Source organism: Schistocerca piceifrons, chromosome 1 (assembly GCF_021461385.2).
Source record: "Schistocerca piceifrons isolate TAMUIC-IGC-003096 chromosome 1, iqSchPice1.1, whole genome shotgun sequence".
NCBI lineage: Eukaryota > Metazoa > Arthropoda > Insecta > Orthoptera > Acrididae > Schistocerca > Schistocerca piceifrons.
In genome coordinates, this window is record NC_060138.1 from 268,665,759 (window position 1) to 268,692,400 (window position 26,642).

General features: G+C 38.2%; 1 protein-coding gene across 1 annotated transcript in view; it reads left to right on the forward strand.

Annotated features, from left to right (window-relative positions):
* The first annotated feature begins 385 nt into the window (after positions 1-385).
* Positions 386-26,642, forward strand: part of LOC124712470 — a 76,646-nt gene continuing 50,389 nt past the window's right edge. The window contains exons 1-2 of the mRNA XM_047242769.1: positions 386-504; positions 4,818-4,848. Of these exons, the coding sequence (XP_047098725.1) occupies positions 436-504; positions 4,818-4,848 (100 nt within the window). The 5' untranslated portion in view covers positions 386-435. The remainder of the gene's footprint in view (positions 505-4,817; positions 4,849-26,642) is intronic.

Genomic DNA, 26,642 nt, shown 5'->3' on the forward strand with positions numbered 1-26,642 from the left:
ATTCACAATACTTTGGTTTCAGCTCAGAACATTAAAAAATTATATTTATATTTCATTTCAGAAGCATTTGATTGCTAAATCATGAAATAAAGTGGGGAATGTAAATTACAATAGTATGAGCAAACATAAAGTTCACTTGTACCTTCTTAAATTAAAGTCAGTATTATGTAACTTTAGTTTATTTTAGAAAATATATTTTTTTAATTTTTTTAGGTCTTTCGAAATGATGAAAGATATTTCACAATTTTTAAATTACACAATCTGTGGTAATCCTTCTTATTGGTTTAAGTTATCAGCAGACCGTATCCATCCTGCATCCTTGTGGTCATTTCTGATATTTATATCAAGTTAAAAATAGTGGTTTCCTGTTTCCTTTTTTTGTGAAGTAAAAGCAAGAACTTCAATCAGAGTGACCAACACATATTTACTGAAGCCATGCAGAGTACTATCGTCATTTTTGTTGTCTGTTTTTGGTCTTTGTGCTATGCACAACATTGTCCACAGGTATAAAATCACCTTGCATATTACTGTCATTTTAAGTAGTTTTCTAATATGTGTAAACCTCTTGGCAATAATACTGCAAGTGAACAACTGCTGTTAAATGGTGTGTGTATAAAATGTCTGTGTGGAGAGCCTCTACAATTCTAATGTCTGACGAACTATGAGAACAGTCAACTTCCCACATTGTCAAAAAATTATTCAAGAAAAAAACTGCAGATAATAATATTAGAATACAATTGCATGGAGTTTATTTTTTGTGTTTGTGGACATTACATAGTAGCTCTACAATTGATGTTACCTTTAGAGTTGATATTACCTTGTATCTGTCTAGATTTATCCATTTATTTTCTGTAATTTCTAAGTAATGCCCTGATAAGCATAACACAGCTTCAACATTCCATTTTAATTTCCTGTGTTGATAATGTGTGTTCATTTTACTTATGAGGATATTTCTGATGTGATGGAGAATATTGAATGAGATATGTTCATGCTCAAGATTGTGTCCAACCAGCAAGATAACACATTCGTAGTAGCTGTTTCAACTGCAACTAAATTTACCCTAACTTACAGCTCTATCCCCCGGAATATAATATGAATACTAAATGAGTATTAAAAATGACCATAGCTGGATAGTCCTTTGTCCAGATTGGATATTTCTATCAAAGAGCTGTGTAAGTAGCATTTTACTAGAAGTATTCATATGCAGATCATGTCTACATCTATGTTCAAAATCTGCAAATCAATGTGAAGTGTATGGCAGAGGATACTTCTGATCATACCTGCCATTAAGACATTTTCCTGCTCCATTGACTTATGGAACATGGGATAAATAATTGCTTAAATACCATATTGTTCTCTGTAATTAGACTAATCTTATCTTCCCAATACCTGCAGGTGTTATTTGTAGGAGTGCTATAGTATATTCCTAGAGTCATTACTTAAAGTTGGTTCTTGAAACCTACTGAATAAACTTTCAGTGACTCATTGATCGTGTAGCCATTAGGTACTATGTTTTTTCAATTTGTGAAGTACAAAATTTTGCATTTCTGAACATTTAAAGCAAGTTACCAATTCTTGTAACACTTTGAAATCTTATCAAAACCTGTCTGAATGTTTGTACAGGGTTTTTCAGAAAATGTTTCGTTGTAGACAATGGCATCACTTATGAAAAGTCTGAGGCTACTATTAATATTGCCTTCAAGGCCAATAGCAGCAACCATACAGAATGGGTCCCAACACTCTTCTACGGAGCACATCAAAAGTTACTTCTGCATCTGTCAATGACTCTCCATCCAAGACAACAAGATAACATGCTGTATCCTCCCTACCAAAAAATCCTCAATATAGTCACAAACTTTGCTTGATATTCCATATGACTGTACTTTCAATAACAAGTGTAGTGTGCTACAGAGTCAAACGCTTTTTTGAAGTCAAGAAGTACTGCATCTACCTGACTGCCTTGGTCCCCAGCTTTCAGGACATCATGTGAAAAAAAAAGCATGAGTTGGGTGCCACATGATCAGTGTTCCACAACTCATGCTGGTTCCCATGAGGGAGGTCATTCTGTTTGAGATTATCATTATGTTGGAGCTCAGAATATGTACTATGATTTTACAATAAATAGATGTCAAGAACATTGGGCATGTGTTTTGTGGATCACTTCTGCTGTCCTTCTTGTAGAGAAGTGTGTCCTGTGTTTTCTTCCAGCCACTGGGCATGGCTTTTTGTTCGAGGGATGTATGATATGTTATGGTTAAAAGAGGCGGTAACTCAGCTACATATTCCACATAGAAACTGATAGAGATTCCTTTTGGGCCTGAAGCATTGTTCAGTTTTAATGATTTCAGCTGTTTTTCAATGCCACTGAGATTAATATCTATTTCACTCATCTATACAATGATATGAGAATTAAACTGGGGGAATATTCCTGGATTTTCCTTTGTAAAGGAGCATTTGAAAACTGAGTTCAGCATGTCATGTATGATGCGATTAACCAAGGGCTTGTGGGGGAAGAGCTGGTTTGAGAATATCCTGAGCCACTGATGCCTGCCTTTCCCTATCCATCATGAACTTTTCCACACTCCTCCCTTCACCTCCTTTAGTTGTTCCCCTTACCCCCTCCACCCAGCACACTCACACACATCCATAAAGCTGCAATGTGTGTGTGTGTTTCATTTATCTGTTAGCTTCAAGAAAAACTTATATAAATGCAAAATATGCTATGGGGACGTAACTCCCTGGAGTCACCTGGAACAGTTTCACTGCCCTGAGGTAGCTCAAGTAACCTCTCTGGACCTGCATTTAGTTCACTCTGATCAATGTTCTTGACAACATGCTTTGTATCTTGTAGGACAATAAAATATATGTGTATGGAAACGTATGACCTGTTAGTTGTTATGATATGTAACTACTATTCTGAGTACCATATTTCCTACAATAAATTCCAAACTGACAGCACAATAACAAATGAGAAGGAAATAAGAGTGGTAACCACTAAGATTCTGAAGCTTGCCTTACAGGTATACAAAAAGGTATCTAGTATGGATTTAAACATTTTCTTATTAAATAATCATGTGTTTATGGAAAACTGGTTGAGTTACTTTTAGTGCTTTTCAAAAGATTGATTTTTCAATTTTTTATCACTTTCTAATCACAGTGCTTATCTTTAAACTGGCTCTTATGTATACTTTTGGGAATTTAAAATTTCAGTGCTGTCTTCTAGCACAAATGTGGCACTAAATCATTCTGTTATATTTGAGTAAAAAGTTAAATGGACATGATGTGGCTTTTTATCTTTTTTATCTCAGTCCTTAAAAATTGCAATTTTCTGAAGATTTTAAGTACTAATATAACATTTATTGAGGCATCCTGGAGTGTATAAATCATTCATAGGAGCTTACAACTGCTTTATTCATCAAAACAAGTCAGATGCCCAACATCCTTGGTAGCAGGAAGTGAAATTTCTATTACAGAAAACTAGTTGTTGTGCAAGTAATCTGGCTAATATGCTGGCAACTGGGGTGCTTACAGAGTGATGTACCTAAATATATGGAAAAGAGATATTGCTACTCACTGTAAAGATGATGCATTGAGTTGCTAACATGCACAACAAAAAGAGAGTTAGATATTTAGGTTTTGGCCAAAGCTTTCATCAGAAAAGAAAACACATACACATTCATTCACATAAGGAAACATACCTTATGCATATATAACTGTCATCTCCAGCAGCTCAGAATGGAATGGCATTCTGGTACAAGCTGATGGAGACAGCACTAATGTGTGCATAAGATATCTTGCTTGTGTGAATGAATGTCTTGTGTGTGTTTCCTTTTCTGATGAAAGCTTTGGGTGAAAGCTAAATGTGTAATTGTATTTTCATTGTGCCTGTCTGCAACTCAATGTGTCATCTTTACAGTGAGTAGCAACCTATCTTTTCCTTATATTGCTGATATTCCAACTTGTTTCCAGTGTTACATCTAAAACATCCATAATATGGGTAATGCAGTGATAAACACTAAATAGCATTTATTAAAATAGTTTATACTGAATGAAAAACTCAGCTTTGCGTGATGAATGCTACTTGGCTCTGTAGTCAGTGTGCTAAGCCAATGTCACACACTGAAAGAGCACTATCTAATCTATAGAAGTTCAGTTCTAATAGTTTATAAGTCTGGCTCTGAATGAGAATATCACTTAAATACTCGGTGGTTGCTGTGAGATGATCAGTCTTTCATAGCAAGATGATCAGTCTTTCATAGCAGCTGGCTATAATGGCAGCAACTGATGATCTGTGTCAGCAGGCAATAACTGTAGAGCTGGTGCTGGTGATTAACTGTGACAGGGACTGTGCAAACTGCTGAACCACAACTGGCCAAATTTGATGCATATCCCTGATGATCCATGACAAACAAAATGATGTCCATATACATTCTACTTTGCAGAAGAGGAAAGCAGTTCCAGCTATCAGCACCAGCTGCAGTGGCTGACATAACTTGCAGCAGGTGGCATGAAATCTAAAGAGGTCTTGTGACAGAAAGTATAAACAGATCCCAGTTTAGAAGCACCATCTAGGTGGCAACACATACAACTGAGTGATGCCTGAATGAATACTGCAGGCACAGCAGCAATCAATACAGTAAATAACAGAGCAAGACAAAACTATTTTCAATATAATTCACAGGGCTCAAAATCTTTTGCCTAGTTGTCAACTGATATGCATTACATTTCATTATGGTACATTGCCTGAGATTAACAAACAAAACATATAACTTTAAACACAGCAACAGAAAGGCACATTAATTTTTTGTCTGTTGCAGTATGCTGAAACACCTGAATTTACAGATACAGGTAAGCTCTAGCTCTCCTATGACCTGCATTATGTTGTCATAATAATTTCCTAATAGGCCTAGAAGCAATAGAAATAAAAGTAATTGATCTGCTGTTGTTGGAATGTGTTAATCTGTTACTTCTCTATTAGCGTAGATATCATTTAACACAATACCGAATATGTTTTCAATATTCTCAACTGTTCTAGGCTGACTGTGGTATTTTCCTGCTTTCAGAAAACATTGTGACATTCTTTCATCCTATTAAGATAATTTTTTCTGTAATGGTTGCTAACATTGACATTGTAACTGCTGTGAGATAAAGTAAAATCTGTTGTAAAGATACCTTTAAGATGCAGTTCCCAAGCACATCATTAGATGTACTAAGTTAAATACAAGTACACATACTTTATTTGCAGCTGTAGCTCATTTTCTATTTTTAATAACATAAAGACATTGTCAGCAACTTATGTCCACCCCCTTAACTGAGTGGTCAGCTTGTCTGGCTCCCACACAATTGGCCCGTGTTCGATTCCCAGCTGGGTTGGAGATTTTTTCCACTTGGGACTAGGTGCTGTGTTGTCCTCATCATTGTTTCATTATCATCAGTGTGCAAGTCACTTGGAGTCGTGTCAACTGAAAAGACTTCCAGCTCAGCAGCTGAACATCCCCAGGTGGGGACTTCTGGTGATTGATGCTGTACAATCATTACATTTTATCCTTCAGTAACTAATTCCTAGGTAAAATTTGTATGTAGGCATAGAACAGTACAGTTCAGATATCACGTGTCTTTTTCTTCACACCTGAAATAAATCTCAACTCTATTCATGGATAAACTGTAGATGATATTCTGTTACCACCATTCCTATGAACATATGTATGGAATATGTACTTGCAATAAAGGACAGGTGAACTTAACCTAATATCTTAAAATACTTAACCTACCTATTACAATAGAAAGCAACATACTGTAAGTTATTTACATACTCCATACTACAATATTTTCAATGGATTACTATACATACATACAAGTGATAACAGCATTCCTCATTCTTTGCTTGTATACTCCTCTACATTATAAAATTCTTCTTCCATTAAGTAATCTTTTACAAGTTTCCTGCATTTCTTTTTTTTTTTTTTTTTCATACTGTCCTGTAGACAACTGGGAAGATTCTTACCAGCTGTACACCTGCATATCGTGAACCTATTTTGCTTATACTTCTCAGCTGACCTTATTTCTTGTGGAATGAACATCTGCATTTTTTCTAGTAATGTGGTGCCTTTGACTAATGAAATTATTGTTTTTGGTATCCACATGGATGGGAAAGTCAGTATTTTTAGTTTATGGAATGCAAAAGACAAAGGGGCCAGGAGCCCACTCTAGTCAAGTGCTCTAATGCTCTGCTTCCCAGTGGATTAGTGTCAAGATCCGGTGTGCCGGCCAGCTTGTGGATGGTTTTTAAGGGGAGCCGGAGGTGGTCAAATCCAAAAAAATTACCCTTTTTTTTCCTACCAAAAATTAATTAGAACATTCCTCTTTAATGTAAACTTTGAATTATTGTTCTACTCGCCCTAGAAGTGGGGTTATTACCATTTTCCCCCACGCCTGCAGAGGAAATGGGCGGCCGCTGAATGCATCTAACACCCTCTCGTGACTTCCTGGCAAACTGCTTGGGATTTTCTCGGCCTGTTACGCATACAGCGCCTTATGTTATGCATACAGCGAGTGTGCAAGGGTTGGCTACATTGTTTTCTGTGACAAATGAAGTGCTAAGAGCGTGGAACATCGTCTCTTTGCTGTTTACCGTTTCGAATTAGTTCAGTGTTGCGCCTGTTGTTGGTAGTATTATACTTCTTGTGTAAAGCATTGTTCTGGTTACGATGCCACGTTTTAGTAACCGTGTATATAAGAAGAGGAAGAACGTGGGGAAAAGAAAATTAACACTAATACCAAGCTGCGATACTACAATTACTGAAACAGTGCATTCTTCTGCTAAGCAACACATGGCCGGCCATAGCCCTGTGACATCTTCTAGCATGAAGCTGACTGGTGGAAGTGACAGATTTCGTGAATATGTTAGTGACAGTGATGATATTAACGAAGTACTGAATATTGGATTATTATCTTCTGTGCTGAAAGAAAGTGTTCTGTGCAAAATGTGTTCAAGTGTAGGAGTGGGACTAGAGATAACAAAGCACTTTGGTTTAGCTTGTGAGATGAAGATAATCTGTGCATGTTGCAAGTATCAAGTGACTTTCTACAATTCACATGCCAGTCTCTTTGGTGAAAATGGACGATCTAGAGTGTTTGATGTGAATGTTCGACTTGTGTATGGTCTTTGATCCATTGGAAAAGGGTCTGCTGCTGGTAAACTGTTTTGTGGTATTATGAACTTGCCATCGCCTCCAAGCAAATTTGGGTACTACTGTGAACTGGTAGGATCCTCTGTTGAAGACGTGGCTTTGAAAACCATGAAGGAAGCAGTGGAGGAATCTGTAGAAATGAACGGTGGTTCTAGGGATTTGGTGGTGGCATTAGATGGTTCCTGGCAAAAGAGGGGTCATAAATCCCTGAATGGGGTTGTAACTGCTACTTGTGGTGATAGTGCAAAAGTGATAGATGTTGCAATATTATCAAAACATTGTAGGAGCAAAAATAAAATCAAAGGAGAGCACAGTGGAAGCTGTGAGGCAAATTTTAGTGGCTCAAGTGGAGCAATGGAAGTGGATGGAGTGAAACAAATTTTTGAACGTTCAGTTCCCAGATACAATGTTAGGTACAAATACTACCTTGGGGATGGTGACTCCAAAGGTTTCAAGACTATAGAGGAACTGAAACCATATGGAAAAGTAGGAATGTGCAAAAGCGTATGGGTGCACGGCAACTTTGGGTTCAAGTAAGCTCAGTGATGGAAAGACAATAGGAGGGAGAGGCAGGCTTACTGATGAGGTGATTGAACGTCTACAGAGATACTATGGGTATGCTATAAGGCAAAATACTAGTAACGTTAGTGACATGCGAAAAGCAGTGTGGGCATTGTTCCTTCATACTGCCTTTTCCAATGAATACCCTCAACACAGCCTGTGTCCAAAAGATTCCTGGTGCAAATATAATGCAAAAAAGGACTATGATCACAAACATGGTTTGCCAGCAGCTGTGATAAATGCAATAAAACCAATTTTTCATGACTTAGCACAGCCAGAATTGTTACACAAATGTCTACACAGAAAGACGCAGAATCCTAATGAGAGCGTAAACAATTTGATTTGGAAAGTGATTCCTAAAAGGGTGTTTGTAAGCATAAAAACACTGCACTTTGGCATTTATGATGCAATAGCAACCTACAACCAAGGGAACAGTGTGAAGTGTGAAGTTCTGAAGGCATTAGGATTTACAGCTGGGGTGAACACTGTACGAGCACTAAGAAATATTGACAGAGAAAGGATAAGAGGAGCAGAAAGAAGAGAAAGGCATATGAAGTATGATGGAACAACAGGCCAGAAAAGAAGACAGAAGAGGAAGCTTTTGGAGGATGAAGAAGAAGACCCTGATAATCTGTCCTATAGTGCAGGAATGTATTGAAAAACTTTGATAGCCATTTCCCATAAATTAGAATTTTTCGAATATAAGGAACATTTTCTCAAAATCCACCCAAGCTAGAGAGAGGAAATTTTTATACAGCACTCCTAGTGGTCAAACTTACATTGTAACACAGCCATTTGGCAATATGTTCAGTAGTTTCATTTCAGTTCAATTATAAAGCAATTATTTGTAAAAAAATTTGGGTCATTAATAAAAAAAATAATTGTAAGGAAACTAGAAAAGATACTCCAAATCCCTCTGTCATAACTGCAATACTAAACCACTCTATACGTAAAAAAAAATTCAAATTTTTCTATTTGGTAGTTTATTCATTAATGTTCCTCAAACTTAGTGATTTTAACATGGGCAGCATAGGCACCTCCGGCTCCCCTTAAGGCAGTTTTCCATCTACCTCGGAGAATGCTGGCTGGTTTGCCTTATTCCACCTCAGTTACACTGTGTTGCCGATTTCTGCAGAAACACCATTTCCACATATGTGTATACCATAATTACTCTACCACGCAAACATTTGGGGCTACACTTGTCTGGCATGGGACATTCCCGGGGAGGGGGGGGGGGGGGGGCACTGGGGGCCGAACCACACAATAACCCCTGGGTTTGGAGTGGCGCAGTGGTGGGGTGGGTGGACTGCTATGGCCTGTTGTGGGGTTGTGAACCACTGAGAGCTATAGTGGAACGAAGTCGTTTCTAGGTCCTCGGTTTAATAGATACATACTGATCGATATATACATACATACAAGGGACAAGGAGATAAGACACTTTAGCAACAAGGCTGCACAAAACCACAGGTCAAGATGGGCATAGCAGAATAATATGAGAGAGATATTAATAACCAAATGATAATAAAGATGAGGTCTGAAAATAAGAAAAACCAGAAACTGAAAAGAGATCAAGAAGTAGCTGTGAGACATAAGGCAAGAGTAGAGGTGACACCATAATGTGAGCATCAATGGGAAAAGAGAGAGAGAGAGAGAGAAGGCATAGTTTGTAAAATAAAACAATGGAGCCAAAAAATACAACAAGGAGTAAAAAAGAAAAAATAATAATATACTGAGGTGATAAAAGTCATGGGATACCTCTTAATATTATGTTGGACCTCCTTTCGTGTGACGTAGTGCAGCAGCATGGTCTCAACAAGTTGTTGGAAATCTCCTGCAAAAATATTGAGCCATGCTACCTCTGTAGCCATCTGTAATTGCAAAAGTGTTGCTACTGCAAGATTTGTGGCAATCTGGGTAGCCATATCATTAGCTTGAATGTCCAGAATATTCTTCAAACCAGTTGTGGTCTGGTGACATGGCACATTGTCATCCATAAAAATTCCAACATTGTTTGGGAACAAGAAGCCTATGAATGGCTGCAGATGGCCTCCAAGTAGCTGAACATAAACATTTTCAGTCAATGAGTGGTTCAGTTGTAACAGAGGAACCAGTCCATTCCATGTAAATACAGCCCAAACCATTATTGAGCCACCCCCAGATTGCACAGCACATTGGTGACAACATGGGTACATGGCTTTGGGGTGTCTGCACCACATTCAGATCTGACCATCCACTCTTGCCAACTGAAATCAGGACTTGACCAGGCCGTGGTTTTCCAGTCAACTAGGGTCCAACCAATACACTCACGAATCCAGGAGAGGTGCAACAGTAATGTCACGCTGTTAGTAAAGGCACTTGCTTTAGTTGCCTTCTGCCGTAGCCCATTAATACCAAATTTTGCCACAGTACCCTAATGTATACATTCATCATGCATCTCACTTGGATTTGTGTGGTTATTTGACACAGAGTTGCTTGTCTGTTAGCACCAACAATTCTATGCAAACACTGCTGCTCATGGTCATTAAGGAATGCCGTTGGCCAGTGTGTTGCATCTGGTGAGAGTTAATGCCTGAAATTTGGTATTCTTGGCACTCTCTTGACAAAACAAATCTCAAAATAATGAATTTCCTAACAATTTCTGAAATGGATAGGAGAAGTGACACATTGATTTTTGTTTGAATTTACTGGACACATTGATTTTTGTTTGAATTTACTGGATCATATAACAGACGAAGAATGACATGTAATATAGAAAAACACAATGCAGTATAATATTGTATTAATGTGTTAGCACAGTATGAATATATAACCAACTAATTTCACTATTGACTGGTATTATTGTCACATTATAGCATATCAATACTATTTGTCAATTTACAGATGTAATTTAGCCTACTAGGTAATCTTTCCCCCCCATGAACCATGGACCTTGCCGTTGGTGGGGAGGCTTGCGTGCCCCAGCGATACAGATGGCCGTACCGTAGGTGCAACCACAACGGAGGGGTATCTGTTGAGAGGCCAGACAAACATGTGGTTCCTGAAGAGGGGCAGCAGCCTTTTCAGTAGTTGCAGGGGCAACAGTCTGGATGATTGACTGATCTGGCCTTGTAACATTAACCAAAACGGCCTTGCCGTGCTGGTACTGCGAACGGCTGAAAGCAAGGGGAAGCTACAGCCGTAATTTTTCCCGAGGACATGCAGCTTTACTGTATGATTAAATGACGATGGCGTCCTCTTGGGTATAATATTCCAGAGGTAAAATAGTCCCCCATTCGGATCTCCGGGCGGGGACTACTCAAGAGGACGTCATTATCAGGAGAAAGAAAACTGGCGTTCTACGGATCAGAGCGTGGAATGTCAGATCCCTTAATCGGGCAGGTAGGTTAGAAAATTTAAAAAGGGAAATGGATAGGTTAAAGTTAGATATAGTGGGAATTAGTGAAGTTCGGTGGCAGGAGGAACAAGACTTTTGGTCAGGTGAATACAGGTTTATAAATACAAAATCAAATAGGGGTAATGCAGGCGTAGGTTTAATAATGAATAAAAAAATAGGAGTATGGGTAAGCTACTACAAACAGCATAGTGAACGCATTATTGTGGCCAAGATAGACACAAAGACCATGCCTACTACAGTAGTACAAGTTTATATGCCAACTAGCTCTGCATATGATGAAGAAATTGATGAAATGTATGACGAGATAAAAGAAATTATTCAGGTAGTGAAGGGAGACGAAAATTTAATAGTCATGGGTGACTGGAATTCGTCAGTAGGAAAAGGGAGAGAAGGAAACATAGTAGGTGAATATGGATTGGGGGGAAGAAATGAAAGAGGAAGCCGCCTTGTAGAATTTTGCACAGAGCATAACTTAATCATAGCTAACACTTGGTTCAAGAATCATAAAAGAAGGTTGTATACCTGGAAGAATCCTGGAGATAGTACAAGGTATCAGATAGATTATATAATGGTAAGACAGAGATTTAGGAACCAGGTTTTAAACTGTAAGACATTTCCAGGGGCAGATGTGGATTCTGACCACAATATATTGGTTATGAACTGCAGATTGAAACTGAAGAAACTGCAAAAAGGTGGGAATTTAAGGAGATGGGACCTGGATAAACTGAAAGAACCAGAGGTTGTAGAGAGTTTCAGGGAGAGCATAAGGGAACAATTGACAGGAATGGGCGAAAGAAACACGGTAGGAGAGGAATGGGTAGGTCTGAGGGATGAAGTAGTGAAGGCAGCAGAGGATAAAGTAGGTAAAAAGACGAGGGCTAATAGAAATCCTTGGGTAACAGAAGAAATATTGAATTTAATTGATGAAAGGAGAAAATATAAAAGCAAAATGGCTAAGCAGGGATGGCTAGAGGACAAATGTAAGGATGTAGAGGCTTGTCTCACTAGAGGTAAGATAGATACTGCCTACAGGAAAATTAAAGAGACCTTTGGAGAGAAGAGAACCACTTGTATGAATATCAAGAGCTCAGATGGCAACCCAGTTCTAAGCAAAGAAGGGAAGGCAGAAAGGTGGAAGGAGTATATAGAGGGTTTATACAAGGGCGATGTACTTGAGGACAATATTATGGAAATGGAAGAGGATGTAGATGAAGATGAAATGGGAGATAAGATACTGCGTGAAGAGTTTGACAGAGCACTGAAAGACCTGAGTCGAAACAAGGCCCTGGGAGTAGACAACATTCCATTAGAACTCCTGATGACCTTGGGAGAGCCAGTCATGACAAAACTCTACCATCTGGTGAGCAAGATGTATGAGACAGGCGAAATACCCACAGACTTCAAGAAGAATATAATAATTCCAATCCCAAAGAAAGCAGGTGTTGACAGATGTGAAAATTACCGAACTATCAGTTTAATAAGTCACAGCTGCAAAATACCAACGCGAATTCTTTACAGACGAATGGAAAAACTAGTATGAGCGGACCTCGAGGAAGATCAGTTTGGATTCCGTAGAAATGTTGGAACACGTGAGGCAATACTAACCTTACGACTTATCTTAGAAGAAAGATTAAGAAAAGTCAAACCTACGTTTCTAGCATTTGTAGACTTAGAGAAAGCTTTTGACAACGTTAACTGGAATACTCTCTTTCAAATTCTGAAGGTGGCAGGGGTAAAATACAGGGAGCGAAAGGCTATTTACAATTTGTACAGAAACCGGATGGCAGTTATAAGAGTCGAGGGGCATGAAAGGGAAGCAGTGGTTGGGAAAGGAGTGAGACAGGGTTGTAGCCTCTCCCCGATGTTATTCAATCTGTATATTGAGCAAGCAGTAAAGGAAACAAAAGAAAAATTCGGAGTAGGTATTAAAATTCATGGAGAAGAAGTAAAAACTTTGAGGTTCACCGATGACATTGTAATTCTGTCAGAGACAGCAAAGGACTTGGAAGAGCAGTTGAACGGAATGGACAGTGTCTTGAAAGGAGGATATAAGATGAACATCAACAAAAGCAAAACGAGGATAATGGAATGTAGTCAAATTAAATCGGGTGATGCTGAGGGGATTAGATTAGGTAATGAGACACTTAAAGAAGTAAAGGAGTTTTGCTATTTAGGGAGTAAAATAACTGATGATGGTCGATGTAGAGAGGATATAAAATGTAGACTGGCAATGGCAAGGAAATCGTTTCTGAAGAAGAGAAATTTGTTAACATCGAGTATAGATTTAATTGTCAGGAAGTCGTTTCTGAAAGTATTTGTATGGAGTGTAGCCATGTATGGAAGTGAAACATGGACGATAACCAGTTTGGACAGAAGAGAATAGAAGCTTTCGAAATGTGGTGCTACAGAAAAATGCTGAAGATATGGTGGGTAGATCACGTAACTAATGAGGAGGTATTGAATAGGATTGGGGAGAAGAGAAGTTTGTGGCACAACTTGACTAGAAGAAGGGATCGGTTGGTAGGACATGTTTTGAGGCATCAAGGGATCACAAATTTAGCATTGGAGGGCAGCGTGGAGGGTAAAAATCGTAGAGGGAGACCAAGAGATCAATACACTAAGCAGATTCAGAAGGATGTAGGTTGCAGTAGGTACTGGGAGATGAAGAAGCTTGCACAGGATAGAGTAGCATGGAGAGCTGCATCAAACCAGTCTCAGGACTGAAGACCACAACAACAACAACAGGTAATCTTTAATAGTGTCAAGTTCTTGCACTAACAGCCTTGGTGAATCTTTGGAATGATTTTCTAATACCTGATGAAGTCTTGTAGATTCCTGTATAATTCTCTGTTATGACTTTTGCTTCAGTAATGAGAGTCATTCATTCATAATAATGCTCTGTAAGTTCTACCATGAAAGAGTGCTTCCATGGATGTGAAAAGAGTAAGTTGTATATTAACAGGACGAAGCAGTCACTGTGGGCTACTTCTGTAAAGTATACTAACAATATATCATTACTAGTGCTGCTCTACTGACACTCATACAAAGAAAATTACTTCTAGATTAATTTATATATACTAATGGATAAATCATATAAATACAGTAGCTTTTTTTAAAAAAGCCACTATCATCTGCTTTTATCTAATACTTAAAACTACAAATTTATATACCGTTACATAGACACTTTCAGCTGTCTATGTACTGATGAAGTCAATATCTTTTTTTCTTTATTTAATTGTTTCATTTCTTGCTACAGTGTAAGAGTAAACCCAGTGCACTACTTGAAGTAATTATAGCTCAATGCTTTTTTATTCTCAACTAAATTGAGCTGCATAACAATATACACAGTAGACATCATATTCTTTTTATCATCAGTCTTTTGACTGATTCCCAGCTCTCCCTCTGCTTGGATCTATTAGAAGCTAATTTCTACATTTCTGCGTAGTAGACATATTGGTACCTAAACAGAAAAAAATGTTCAGCAGCTTTTATACCAGATCTGTAAATTAAGGAACAAGCAATGCCCTTCATTTTAACAATTTCTGTATGCGCCACACACAGCTCATTCAGAATTGTTTCTCATAGTGCAGTTGAGATGACAACACATAGCTCAAACAGTAACCAGTCAGCTATTAATGCATGCTTAACTTCTTCTGGCTTATTTCCAGTGCATACCAAGTTTTAACCTGCATCCAGCAGTTGAATGATAATCTGAAACTCTGGTTCTTTTCCATGTCTCCCAAGCCATATACTCCACTAGTCCAGTTAGGCAAAATACAAATTGACCAAATTTGTCATGAGCCATTTCTTCTAAAGCCAAGGTTTAATAAATAGCTTCTGTTGTACATTTGTTTGCATGCCCATCTTCTACAGCAGCTGTTAAAACCAGTAATCAAGGCAGAAGATCAATAATATATTCTGTTGTGTTTGATAATGGCACATGAGAGCAACAGGATACATTTGCATTGAAAATTGTCCGTTTGAATTAAATCTGAGACACACCTCAAGTTGTTGTTGTTGTTGTTGTTGTTGTGGTCTTCAGTCCTGAGGCTGGTTTGATGCAGCTCTCCAGGCTACTCTATCCTGTGCAAGCTTATTCATCTCCCAGTACCTACTGCAACCTACGTCCTTCTGAATCTGCTTGGTGTGTTCATCTCTTGGTCTCCCTCTACGATTTTTACCCTCCACGCTGCTCTCCAGTACTAAATTGGTGATCCCTTGATGCCTCAGAACATGTCCTACCAACCGATCCCTTCTTCTAGTCAAGTTGTGCCACAAACTTCTCTTTTCCCCAATCCTATTCAATACCGCCTCATTAGTTTTGTGATCTACCCATCTAATCTTCAGCATTCTTCTGTAACACCACATTTCAAAAGCATCTATTCTCTTCTTGTCTAAACTATTTATTGTCCATGTTTCACTTCCATAAATGGCTACACTCCATACAAATACTTTCAGAAGCGACTTCCTGACACTTAAATCTATACTCGATGTTAACAAATTTCTCTTTTTCAAAAACGCTTTCCTTGCCATTGCCAGTCTACATTTTATATCTTCTCTACTTTGACCATCATCAGTTATTTTGCTCCCCAAGTCGCAATACTCCTTTACTACTTGAAGTGTCTCATTTCCTAATCTAATTCCCTCAGCATCACCCAACTTAATTCAACTACATTCCATTATCCTAGTTTTGCTTTTGTTGATGTTCATCTTATATTCTCCTTTCAAGACACTATCCATTCTGTTCAACTGCTCTTCCAAGTCCTTTGCTGTCTCTGACAGACTTACAATCTCATCGGCGAACCTCAAAGTTTTTATTTATTCTCCATGGATTTTAATACCTACTCCAAATTTTCCTTTTGTTTCCTTCACAGCTTTCTCAATATAAAGATTGAATAACATTGGGGAGAGGCTACAACCCTGTCTCACTCCAGTCCCAACCACTGCTTCCCTTTCATGTCCTTCGACTCTTATAACTGCCCTCTGGTTCCTGTACAAATTGTAAACAGCCTTTCGCTCCCTGTATTTTACTCGTGCCGCCTTCAGAATTTGAAAGAGAGTATTCCAGTCAACATTGTCAGAAGTTTTCTCTAAGTCTAAAAATGCTAGAAACGTAGGTTTGCCTTTCCTTAATCTCACTTCTAAGATAAGTCGTAGGGTCAGTATTGCCTCCCGTGTTCCAATATTTCTACGGAATCCAAACTGATCTTCCCCTAGGTTGGCTTCTACTAGTTTTTCCATTCATCTGTAAAGAATTCGCTTTAGTATTTTGCAGCTGTGACTTATTAAACTGATAGTTCAGTAATTTTCACATCTGTCAACACCTGCTTTCTCTGTGATTGGAATTATTATATTCTTCTTGAAGTCTGACGGTATTTCGCCTGTCTCATACATCTTGCTCACCAGATGGTAGAGTTTTGTCAGGACTGGCTCTTCCAAGGTTATCAGTAGTTCTAATGGAATGTTGTCTACTCCCGCGGCCTTGTTTCGACTCTGGTCTTTCAGTGCTCTGTCAAACTCTTCACACAGTATCGTATCTCCCATTTCATCCTGATCTACCTCCTCTTCCATTTCCATAATATTGTCCTCAAGTACATTGCCCTTGTGTAGACCCTATATATACTCCTTCCACCTTTCTCATATTACAATGTAACAAATAACTGAAGTTTATATTTCAATGACACATCTTCAATATTCAGCTTGCAGTATCACGTGGTGTGTGAGATTGTGAAACCTATCAAAAGCAGTGGACCTACCCAGACTCCATAACACTTCCCGAAGAAGCCATGTTAACTGCACATTACACAATGAAATCACTATCTTGAAGTGCCCTAATATAAAGGGTGAGTCACTAACTATTGCCACCAGGAATAACTCCAAAAGAACGATAGGAGCTGAAAAGTTTGTGGGACAAAAGTTGAATGGGACAAAGGGGACCATAGTTCAATGTTGGGTTTTTGTTGTTAGGCGGGGTCACTTCACAGATATGAAGGGCAACTTTGTTTTTTAAAATGGGATACTATAGTTTGTTACTTATTTTCTGATAGCGGCTATCGAGACGAATCCAATGATGTGTAACAGTAAGGTCTTTGAAGGTCAACAAAGGTCACAAAGGTGGCATAAACATCCATTCTCAGAAGGTTTTTGAACTGATGACCATTGGTATCAATGCAGTGCTGCAATATTCTTATCATGGAATGAGGGGTATTCCTTATCACATCGGCACTTACCGAAGCACATGCTTTGACAGTTCTCTCTCACATACCGTATTTACTCGAATCTAAGCCGCACCTGAAAAATGAGACTCGAAATCAAGGAAAAAAAAATTCCTGAATCTAAGCCGCACCTGAAATTTGAGACTCAAAATTCAAGGGGAGAGAAAAGTTTTAGGCCGCACCTTCAAATTGAAACAAAGTTGGTCCATTGTAATATGAGACACAATTTAGGTCGAATGAAAGACGATACAGTTACAATAGTTTGGTTCGAGTCGTAAGTTTAGCAGTTAAGCTTTACCAGGTAGCCATTGCTATGCGTCAGGCGCTCCGTCCGTATTTATACGGGTACCCTTCCTTTTTCACGTGCTTCGTCTGGTTTGAATCGATTGCTTATTTTGCTTTGATCTGATAAGTGCCATTTTCTTTGTTATAGGTGTTTACGTCACTCTAAGCTGAAAATGCATTACTGTACTGCGTCATGCATTGTTTGTCGCATTCTGATAGTGCGTGTTTATGGCCTGTCGCCGCCCGCAGCATGGCTTGCTTTTGTGCGTGCTACCGCCGCTTACGATTAAAAAAAGAGAGGAATTGTCTCATTAGCGAAACAATGGCAAGTGACTGCTACTTGTTGTTACTTACACTGCTGCTTTCTTTGATAATGATCAACAAGAACCAAATAATAGACTGCGTATGATAGAACATGTTCTGAACGAGTTAGGCAAAAATTTTTCTCCGTTTGAAAATCTTTGCAGCCGCTTCTTTAGTACATCAAATTCTGCACAGAAATTAGTCATTTTAGATTTAAAAATCTAGTCAGTTGCCGTGCTTCATTTCTGACTGTATTACTATTAGCCGTAAAAATAATACGAATATAAACAGGACACGATACGTATTTTCTTCCGCGTTTGCTGTTGTCTCACTCTAGTTTCGGTGTTTATTAGGCAGACGGGGTTTAAATAAGATAGCAACAAACACGAAAGAATACATGGCAAAATGGTTATATTCATAATATTCTTATGGTGAAGAGAATATTGCATGTGATTCACATTTCATCAGGTTCCTATTAGCAACAGTCTTGCCAGTCGAATTTTCGTAGTACATTGAAATTCTGCTACTTTCGAAGATGAACAATACGGAATTTGTATTTACTTTGTTGGATAATGTATGAAAATGCAGTGGTTGAAACTCGGGGCAGAGAGAAAAAAAGCTCGTCTTCCACCTTTTTTTTATTTATTTACTGACGCAGAGGTTTTGGCGCCAGTATTTATCTCGTTGCCTATAAAGCATGCCTGTGTAGTGCTACATATATTCGACAGCAAAAGTTAGTTGTGGCAGCACCTACCAACATTTTTCAGAACTTCCGCTTGCTTTGCACTCGATGCTAAGCCGCAGGCGGTTTTTTGGATTACAAAAACCGGAAAAAAAGTGCGGCTTAGATTCGAGTAAATACGGTACCTTCAGGTGTAGTTGGAATGTCTTTATAAACAATGTCTTTTATGAATCACCACAGGAAAAAATCCAAAGGCATCAAGTCTGGCAAACGAGCCAGCCATGACACATCTCCTCCACGTCCAATCCAATGATTTGAGAATTGTCTCTGCAACACATTTCTAGCCATCAGCAAGAAACGCGCCGTACACCTATCATGTTGATACCACATTATGTTCCTTGTTCCTAAAGGTATTTCTTCCAATAACAGACCTAATGTTTCTTGCACGAATGTGGTGTACTTCATACCATTAAGACTTCCTTCAATGAAATATGGGCCTATAATTCTGTCGTCAAGAATACCACACCATACATTTACAGACCACAGTTATTGGTGTGCAACTTGCTGCAGCCAACATGGATTTTCAGTTGCCCAGTAATGCGTGTTATGCAAATTAACATTTCCACGGTTCATGAATGTAGCCTCATCAGTAAATAAAATCACATTAATAAATGTGTCATCCCTCTGAATCTGAAGTTGAGCCCATTGGAGAATTCAATGCGAATTCTTGGTGGAGACTGATGTAAGGATGATATTTATGGTGAATCAAAACCACAGTGGCAAGAATACCAATTTCTGTTTCCTCATTAGTAACTTTCCTTTGCAGGATATGTTTCTGATGTTTTAAAGATCCAGTTGTTTTCAGTTTATCATACACATATTTAAATGTACGACATGTAGGGTGAGTACATTGAGGATATCTTTCAGCATATAAGTCTCTAGCTCTCACTGAATTGGCATTCCCCTTAAATGAGAAGCATATCGACTCTTTCTTTGAAGGAATACGTCTTTCACATTCACTTGATTTGACGATTCTAGTCTTACCGTTCCTATTAGTGCTGTATTGCGAAACCATCGAATGGTGTTTACACGTCAATGGCACATTAGGTGGATATGCCATATTCAGTGAATATTTACTATTTGCACGATATAGAGAGAGAATTGTGTGAGCATGCACTTTGATAAGTGCCAAAGTGATAAGGAATACCTCTCAGTCCATGATAAGAAGATTGAAACACTGCATTGATACCAATGGTCATCACTTTGAATACCTTCTGTAAATGAACATTCATGCCACCTTCTTGACCTTTGTTAACATTCAAAGACCTTACTGTTACACATCATTGGATTCATCTCAATAGCCGCTATCAGAAAGTAAGTACCAAACTATAGCATACCATTTTTTAAAAAAATAAAAAAAACAAAGTTGACCTTCACATATCTGACGTGACCCCACCTAGCAACAAAACACGATCATATTATGGCCCCTGTTGTCCCATGCAACATTTGTCCCACAGACTTTTCAGCTACTATAATACTTTTGGAGTTATTCTAGGTGGCAATAGTTAGTGACTCACCCTGTAGAATCATAAGGTGTAAAATTGCAATAATCCTGTTACACAAATATCCATTCAATCAATAGAATAAATCAGTCAATTGAAGGGAACTACATGCTCCTTCAAATAACAGTGCAAGTGAAACATATACAGATTATTTATTACATTGACCAATTCCAAAGTATTAGTATCAGCATTCTACGAAGAAAGGAAGTTAATTCTTGATGACATCTAACAAGGTAGGCAAACGGAGGGATGGCTCCCATATCCTAGCTGCACATTAAATCATTAATCCAATACAACCCAATGATTAATGTAGAAACTCCAGTGGTTGGGTGAATACCAGAATACCACATAAAATGATACTAAGGCATGAAATGGGTTCAGTGGAGCTGTGGTGGGTTCATAGTGGATAGTCAGAATCTCACTCATCAGGACTTGACCACTCCAAGTGCCACAATATCTCAAACCAGTGACCTGTCTCCATCCATCATCAAACCAAGAGTGTCCATTTTTCTTTGACCATCTCACAGTATGTACCAATCTGACCATAAATGTCAATCTTGAAAAATGTTACTCTTTTCCACCAATAATGTGTCAATGCCACATTTAACAAATCTGCACCCCGGAATGTCATGTCATGGGCCAATCAGAGCACATCTCCCTTGCTAGTTTGTAATAGAAATTCCTGTCTGATGACAGCCAGCAAGGGACAAATCAAAGAGTAGTTTAATACCTCTGAATTTTCCACAACTTGTACTTCTCCACCATAAATTGTGATGGCACAGCAAGCACTTGAAACTGTTGCCTTCAGCCATCTGAAGCAACGAGACATGCCACTAAACTCAACTTACTGAAAAGGACTGGTAGGCTCCGTGAGCCTTCACTGGTGGCCACTTGACATGTGCAAGTCAGCACAAAGCTTGGAGTGCCCATGACACACCTGCTGCATTCAGAGCAGTGTGCAGGCCATGCATTTCTCACTTATTCACAGACTGGAAGTATTAGCCCCTTTACTGACAACCACTAAAATTTTCTCAAATACATTTCCCCGTAATAAGTCAATGTAATGAGACTTTAAGTAAATGCAACTGAAGCATCCTGCCTATCACCAGTCATGACAAGGGGCAGATAAATTTAGTATAAATGGAAAGAGTCAATCCAGATGGCTTGTAACCTTCCAAGGTGTATGTCATATCATTGCAGATCATACAGAGGACATGTTCACTTTTCCCCAATCTAATGCTTATCTCATTATATCATGGCTTCATTGTTTCCTTCAGGGGTGATGAATGCTGGCTTAGGTTTTGATTATGAAGAAGCTGCAATTGTCTTTATAAACTGAAATGGCTGATGCAAATAATATCAGTTATAAAATCATTTTAACAAAGTTTTTTACTTCTATGTTTTGTATTTTACCTCCAAAATAATTTTATAAAGGAGAACAGATTTCATCTTCACAACAATTACTTTAGAATTTCTTTACAGAAAAATTAACAGCCAACTGCCTACCACCAGCTGGAATTGCTCTTCCACCACACATGGCACACAATAAAAGTGTGATACAATTTATTGAAAATTAACACTCATATTATTAGTAAACAAATTACTTGCTTTGCCTTTCTATAAATTTTAGATGTTGTTGTTGTTGTTGTGTTTTTCAGTCTTAAGAATGGTTGAGATGCAGCTCTCCTTGATAGTCTAACCTGTGTAAGCGTCTAAATCTCCGAATACTACAGTTTTTATCCCTCCCTCCCTCCCCCCATTCAACATTAAATCAGTCATCCCTTAATGTCTCACAATGTGCCCCATTAACCAATCCCTGTATTTAATTTTAAATATGAACAGTCTCAGTTACACCGTTTACCTAGAATTTACCTAGGTCTCAGTCAGGATAATCCAACCTTCTTCAGAATAACAGTGTCTACTGTTTGTCCATAGTGGACAGTTCGTGGTCTAGTGGCTAGTATTGCTGCCTCTTGATCACGTGGTCCCGGGTTCAATTCCCAGCCAGTTTGGGGATTTTCTCTGCCCGGCGACTGGGAGTTTGTGTTGTTCTCATCATTTCATTCTCATCATCATACAGACAGTGGCTAAATTGGACTGTGAAAAATTGGACTGTGTAAAAATTGGGACTTTGTAAGAGTGCTGTTGACTGCACAGTTGAATGCCTCACAAACTGATCATCACCAAGCCCTGTATGTAGTCAACTTACACACAAATTTCTTTTGTCTGTAATTCTATTCAGTACCTCCTTGTTAGATATATGATCTATCCATCTAATCTTCAGCCTTGTTCTGTAACACCACATTTCAAAAATCTGCCATATTGCTTTTGTCTGAACTGTTTATTGCCCATGTTTCACTTCTGTATAAAGCTACAGTCCACACAAATACTTTCAGAAAAGAGCTCCTCACACTTAAATCTATATTTGATATTAACAAAGTTCTGTTCTTAAGAAATAGTTTCCTTGCCATTGCCATTCTACATTTTACATCCTCTCTACTTTAGCTTTCATCAATTATTTTACTGCCTAAACATCAAAACTCTTGTGTTACTTTTAGCATCTCAGTTCCTAATCTAATTCTGTCAGCATCACCTGATTTAATTTAATTAAATTCCATTACCCTTATTTAGCTTTTGTTGATGTTCATCTCATATCCTCCTTCCAAGATAATATACATTCCATTCAATTACTTGGCCAAGTCCTTTGCTGTCTCAAACGGATTTACAATTTCATTGGCAAATCTCAAAGTTTTTATTTCTTCTTTCTGAAATTTAATTCCTTCTCCAAATTTTTCCTTGGTCTCTTTACAGATTGCCCAATGTACAGACTGAACAACATCAGGGATAGACTACAAACCTGTCTCACTTCCTTCTCAGTCAGTGCTTCTATTTCATTCTCCTTGACTGTTGTAACTGCTATCTTGTTTTTGTACAAGTTGTAAATAGCCTTTCACTCCCTGTGTTTTATCTCTACTACCTTCAGCATTTCAAAGAGAGTATTTCAGTCAACATTTTCAAAAGCTTTTTCTGACCTATCCTCTAAGAAAAGTTGTAGGGTCAGAACTGCCTCACTTGTTCCTACATTTTTCTGAAATCCCAACTGATATTCCCAGAAGTAGGCTTCTACAAGTTTAAACTGACAGTTTGATAGTATGCACACCTGTATAAATGGAAGGAGGCAAGTCTGAAGGCTTGTTGCCATCCATGACTGATTGTGGCACCCACGTAAAACACTGAGACATGTAGCATGGAATGGTATAACAGGGATGGAAGGAGAATAAACACTCTACATTCAACTACAGAATATCCCTCTCCTGCACTCAATTGGAATAAGTGTAAGCTGGTCTAATGTTGATGGTACACAGTAACTTGCACCAGCAGACCTAACAAGTACAGCAATACCAACATAACAAGGAATTGCTGCTAGTCAGTTACTAATTGATTAGAGTTACAATTCAATATAGAGTTAATCAGCTAGGACTCTGCCATCACTGTATGTTTACTGTTTTGCAAAAGTGGCAGAAGTTCTGTTCCTACAACTTTACAGTCCAAGCTATTCTTGTTTAATAAAGTTACAATTTCTGCTTCTTTCAAGTAGAAGAGCAATGGACAAACTTTCTGATAATCTGTAAGACCTATTGATTACTCAAAGATGTGATGCATATAATCTCATGCACTGGAATGATAGGTATAAAGGATGAGTTGACCATTAAATTGGTTACTACAAACATGATGAACAACAAGTCTTGGAAAGTGAAGTCAGAGGGGAACAAAACAGGTTTGTATTAAGTGCATTACTGAGAAAATGTGATACAAGTTACACTATGGAGAGTTAAGTTTTGGGCTTGTAAATGACATGCAAATTATCTAGCATGTAACAGTGAAATATCACAAGTGTGGCTATTAGGTTGACTGATGTTGTGCACATATATAATTTAGGTAAATAAGACAGTATTAAACTAGCATTGTAAAGACATCTTATGTTACTTCAAAACAGACAGCAAACAGCACCATACTAAAGTAAGTTGTTGGTTTATAAAGTACAAGTAGATATGAAATGGTCACATTGTATCAATCATGGCAGCTGGTTAGAGTTGACTTTGGCAAGATTCTTGTTACAGACATGAGAATTTCCATGTCCTAATGTGCACATTTATGAATAACATATCTAAAATGATTTTACTTCTCTTGTTAAAGGAGACATTTTGCAGTTGTGCAGAGTCTATTGTAAAGAAAACAACAAAAGTTGTAATGTACATTGAGACTTTTGTTGGGTATATCAAAGAAATTAGAGGTGCATGACATTGTCACATGGTCACACAAAAGAGTATGGTTCACTACACTTAGGTTGGTGTTTCTTTTCACAGTGTGGTGAATCAGAGGGCTGTGCACTGCTGTATGTGGTGTTGGAGTAAGGAGGCCTATCATCTCCATTGCTGTTGAATTAGGCGCAAAGGGTTGGACAGTCATGGGCAGCACATCCTAGGACACCACTATCATGTACAGCAGTAGCAGTTGCGCAACTGCGTCCATCAATTGTGGCAGCTGGCACAGACATTAGGATCAAGATGGCGGCGTGTGTAGATATCCGCGATTTTACTCCAAAAATAAGTTACAGTGAAGCCGTTAAAAATTCGTGTGTAAGTTGCAAAAGTGAATTATTAAAGTATAATGAGCGTATTGTTAGTTTACAATGTGTAATCAGCAGTCTAAGAATAGAAATCGACAGCCTGAAGTCCGAAAATATGGAACTGAAGTCGAAGCGAAACATGGATCCATTGCTTCAAGACAGACAGAAGGAAAAAAACTTTCGCGAGAACATGGCTACATTGGTGCAAAATGACGCTGATAAATCATCAGAATGGAAGGTAGTACACAACAAGCGTCAAACAATCGGCACTAAAAATTCGTGTACAGCAAATGTTTCGAGGTTCGAGAATATAAACAATTTTGATGTACTTTGTTCTAGTAATAGTCTCACTGAAAGTGAAAACAATCGTAAGAAGAGTGTGCCGATAAACTATCGGAAAAAGGTTAGGTTTGATCTTCCAAAGCCACAACGTTCAGTTAACAGCAATGAAAGTGGCAGTGGTGTGATCCAGTCTGCTGTGAGTGAAACATCAACAAATCGTTTTCACATTTTCGCTGATAGTCATGGTAGAGGCATGGCTGATATAGTGAAAAGCAGTTTTAATGCTGCCGATGTTTGTGGAATTGTGAAGCCAGGTGCTAAAGTTCAAGAAGTTGTAGCGGGGTGTGATCCTGAAAAAGTAAAAAACGAGTGTGTGATCTTAATAGGTGGCTCAAACAACGTTGCCTGCAACGAAGGGAATGATGCCATACAGTCGCTCAGGAAGAAAGCACTTCATCAGTCTAAGGTATTTGTTGTGAACATTCCAAAGAGACATGACTTAATTCCACAGTCCTGTGTAAATGAAGCTGTCTCACAAACGAACTCTAAGTTAGCAAAGTTGTGTAAGCATTTTAAAAATACTTGTGTTGTAGATGTAAGCAGTTTTGGATGAGATTTATTTACAAGACACGGTATGCACCTGAACAGATCAGGAAAAAAAGCATTAGGTACCCTCTTAAAAACAAAAATATTGGAAGAAGTCCACAAATGTACCCCAAAGTTGGAACCAATCGCACTTGAATGGCTCCAACCATCAAGTCAGACTCGGTTTCAAACTCAAATGTTTCAGGAAATTGTTAGTAATGAATGTACTGTGTCTGTAGCTACCGATAATTTTTTAGGCAAAAGTTTAGATCTGTCTCTAATTCCAAAGAAATGACGATTTTTCACCAGAATGTGGGAGGACTTGGTAATAAAGTAAATGACATTACTGTTCTGTTAGAGGAACCACAAGGAATAAAAGATACTGATGTATTATGTTTTAGTGAACATCATGTGAAGGATATTGAAAGGTTGCAACTAAGTGGTTACTGTCAGGCAACGCATTACTCTAGAACCATCATGGAAAAAGGTGGAGTGGTAATTTATGTAAAAAACAACATATCTTACAATGCATTAGATTTAAAGAGCCATTGTATAGAGCAACAAATTGAAGTATGTGGTGTTGAGATTACTGTAAATGACTTCACGGCTGTAGTGTTAGCACTGTATAGATCTCCCTCAGGGAATTTGAATGTATTTCTTAAGCACTTAGATTCTTTATTATCCATTCTGTACTCAAAGTCCAAGAACTTGATAATTACTGGTGACTTTAATGTTGATTTCCTAAATGAGAGCAATAGTAAAGCTGATTTAGTACATTTAATGGAGTCTTATAATCTGATGGCAATAGTAGATTTCCCAACTAGGATTACTGTTAACAGTAAAAGTCTGATAGATAATATATTTATAGATAAGTCTACATGGAATGAGATCACTGTACATCCAATCACTGGCCTTTCTGATCATGGTGGTCAATTGCTTAGGCTCAATTACAT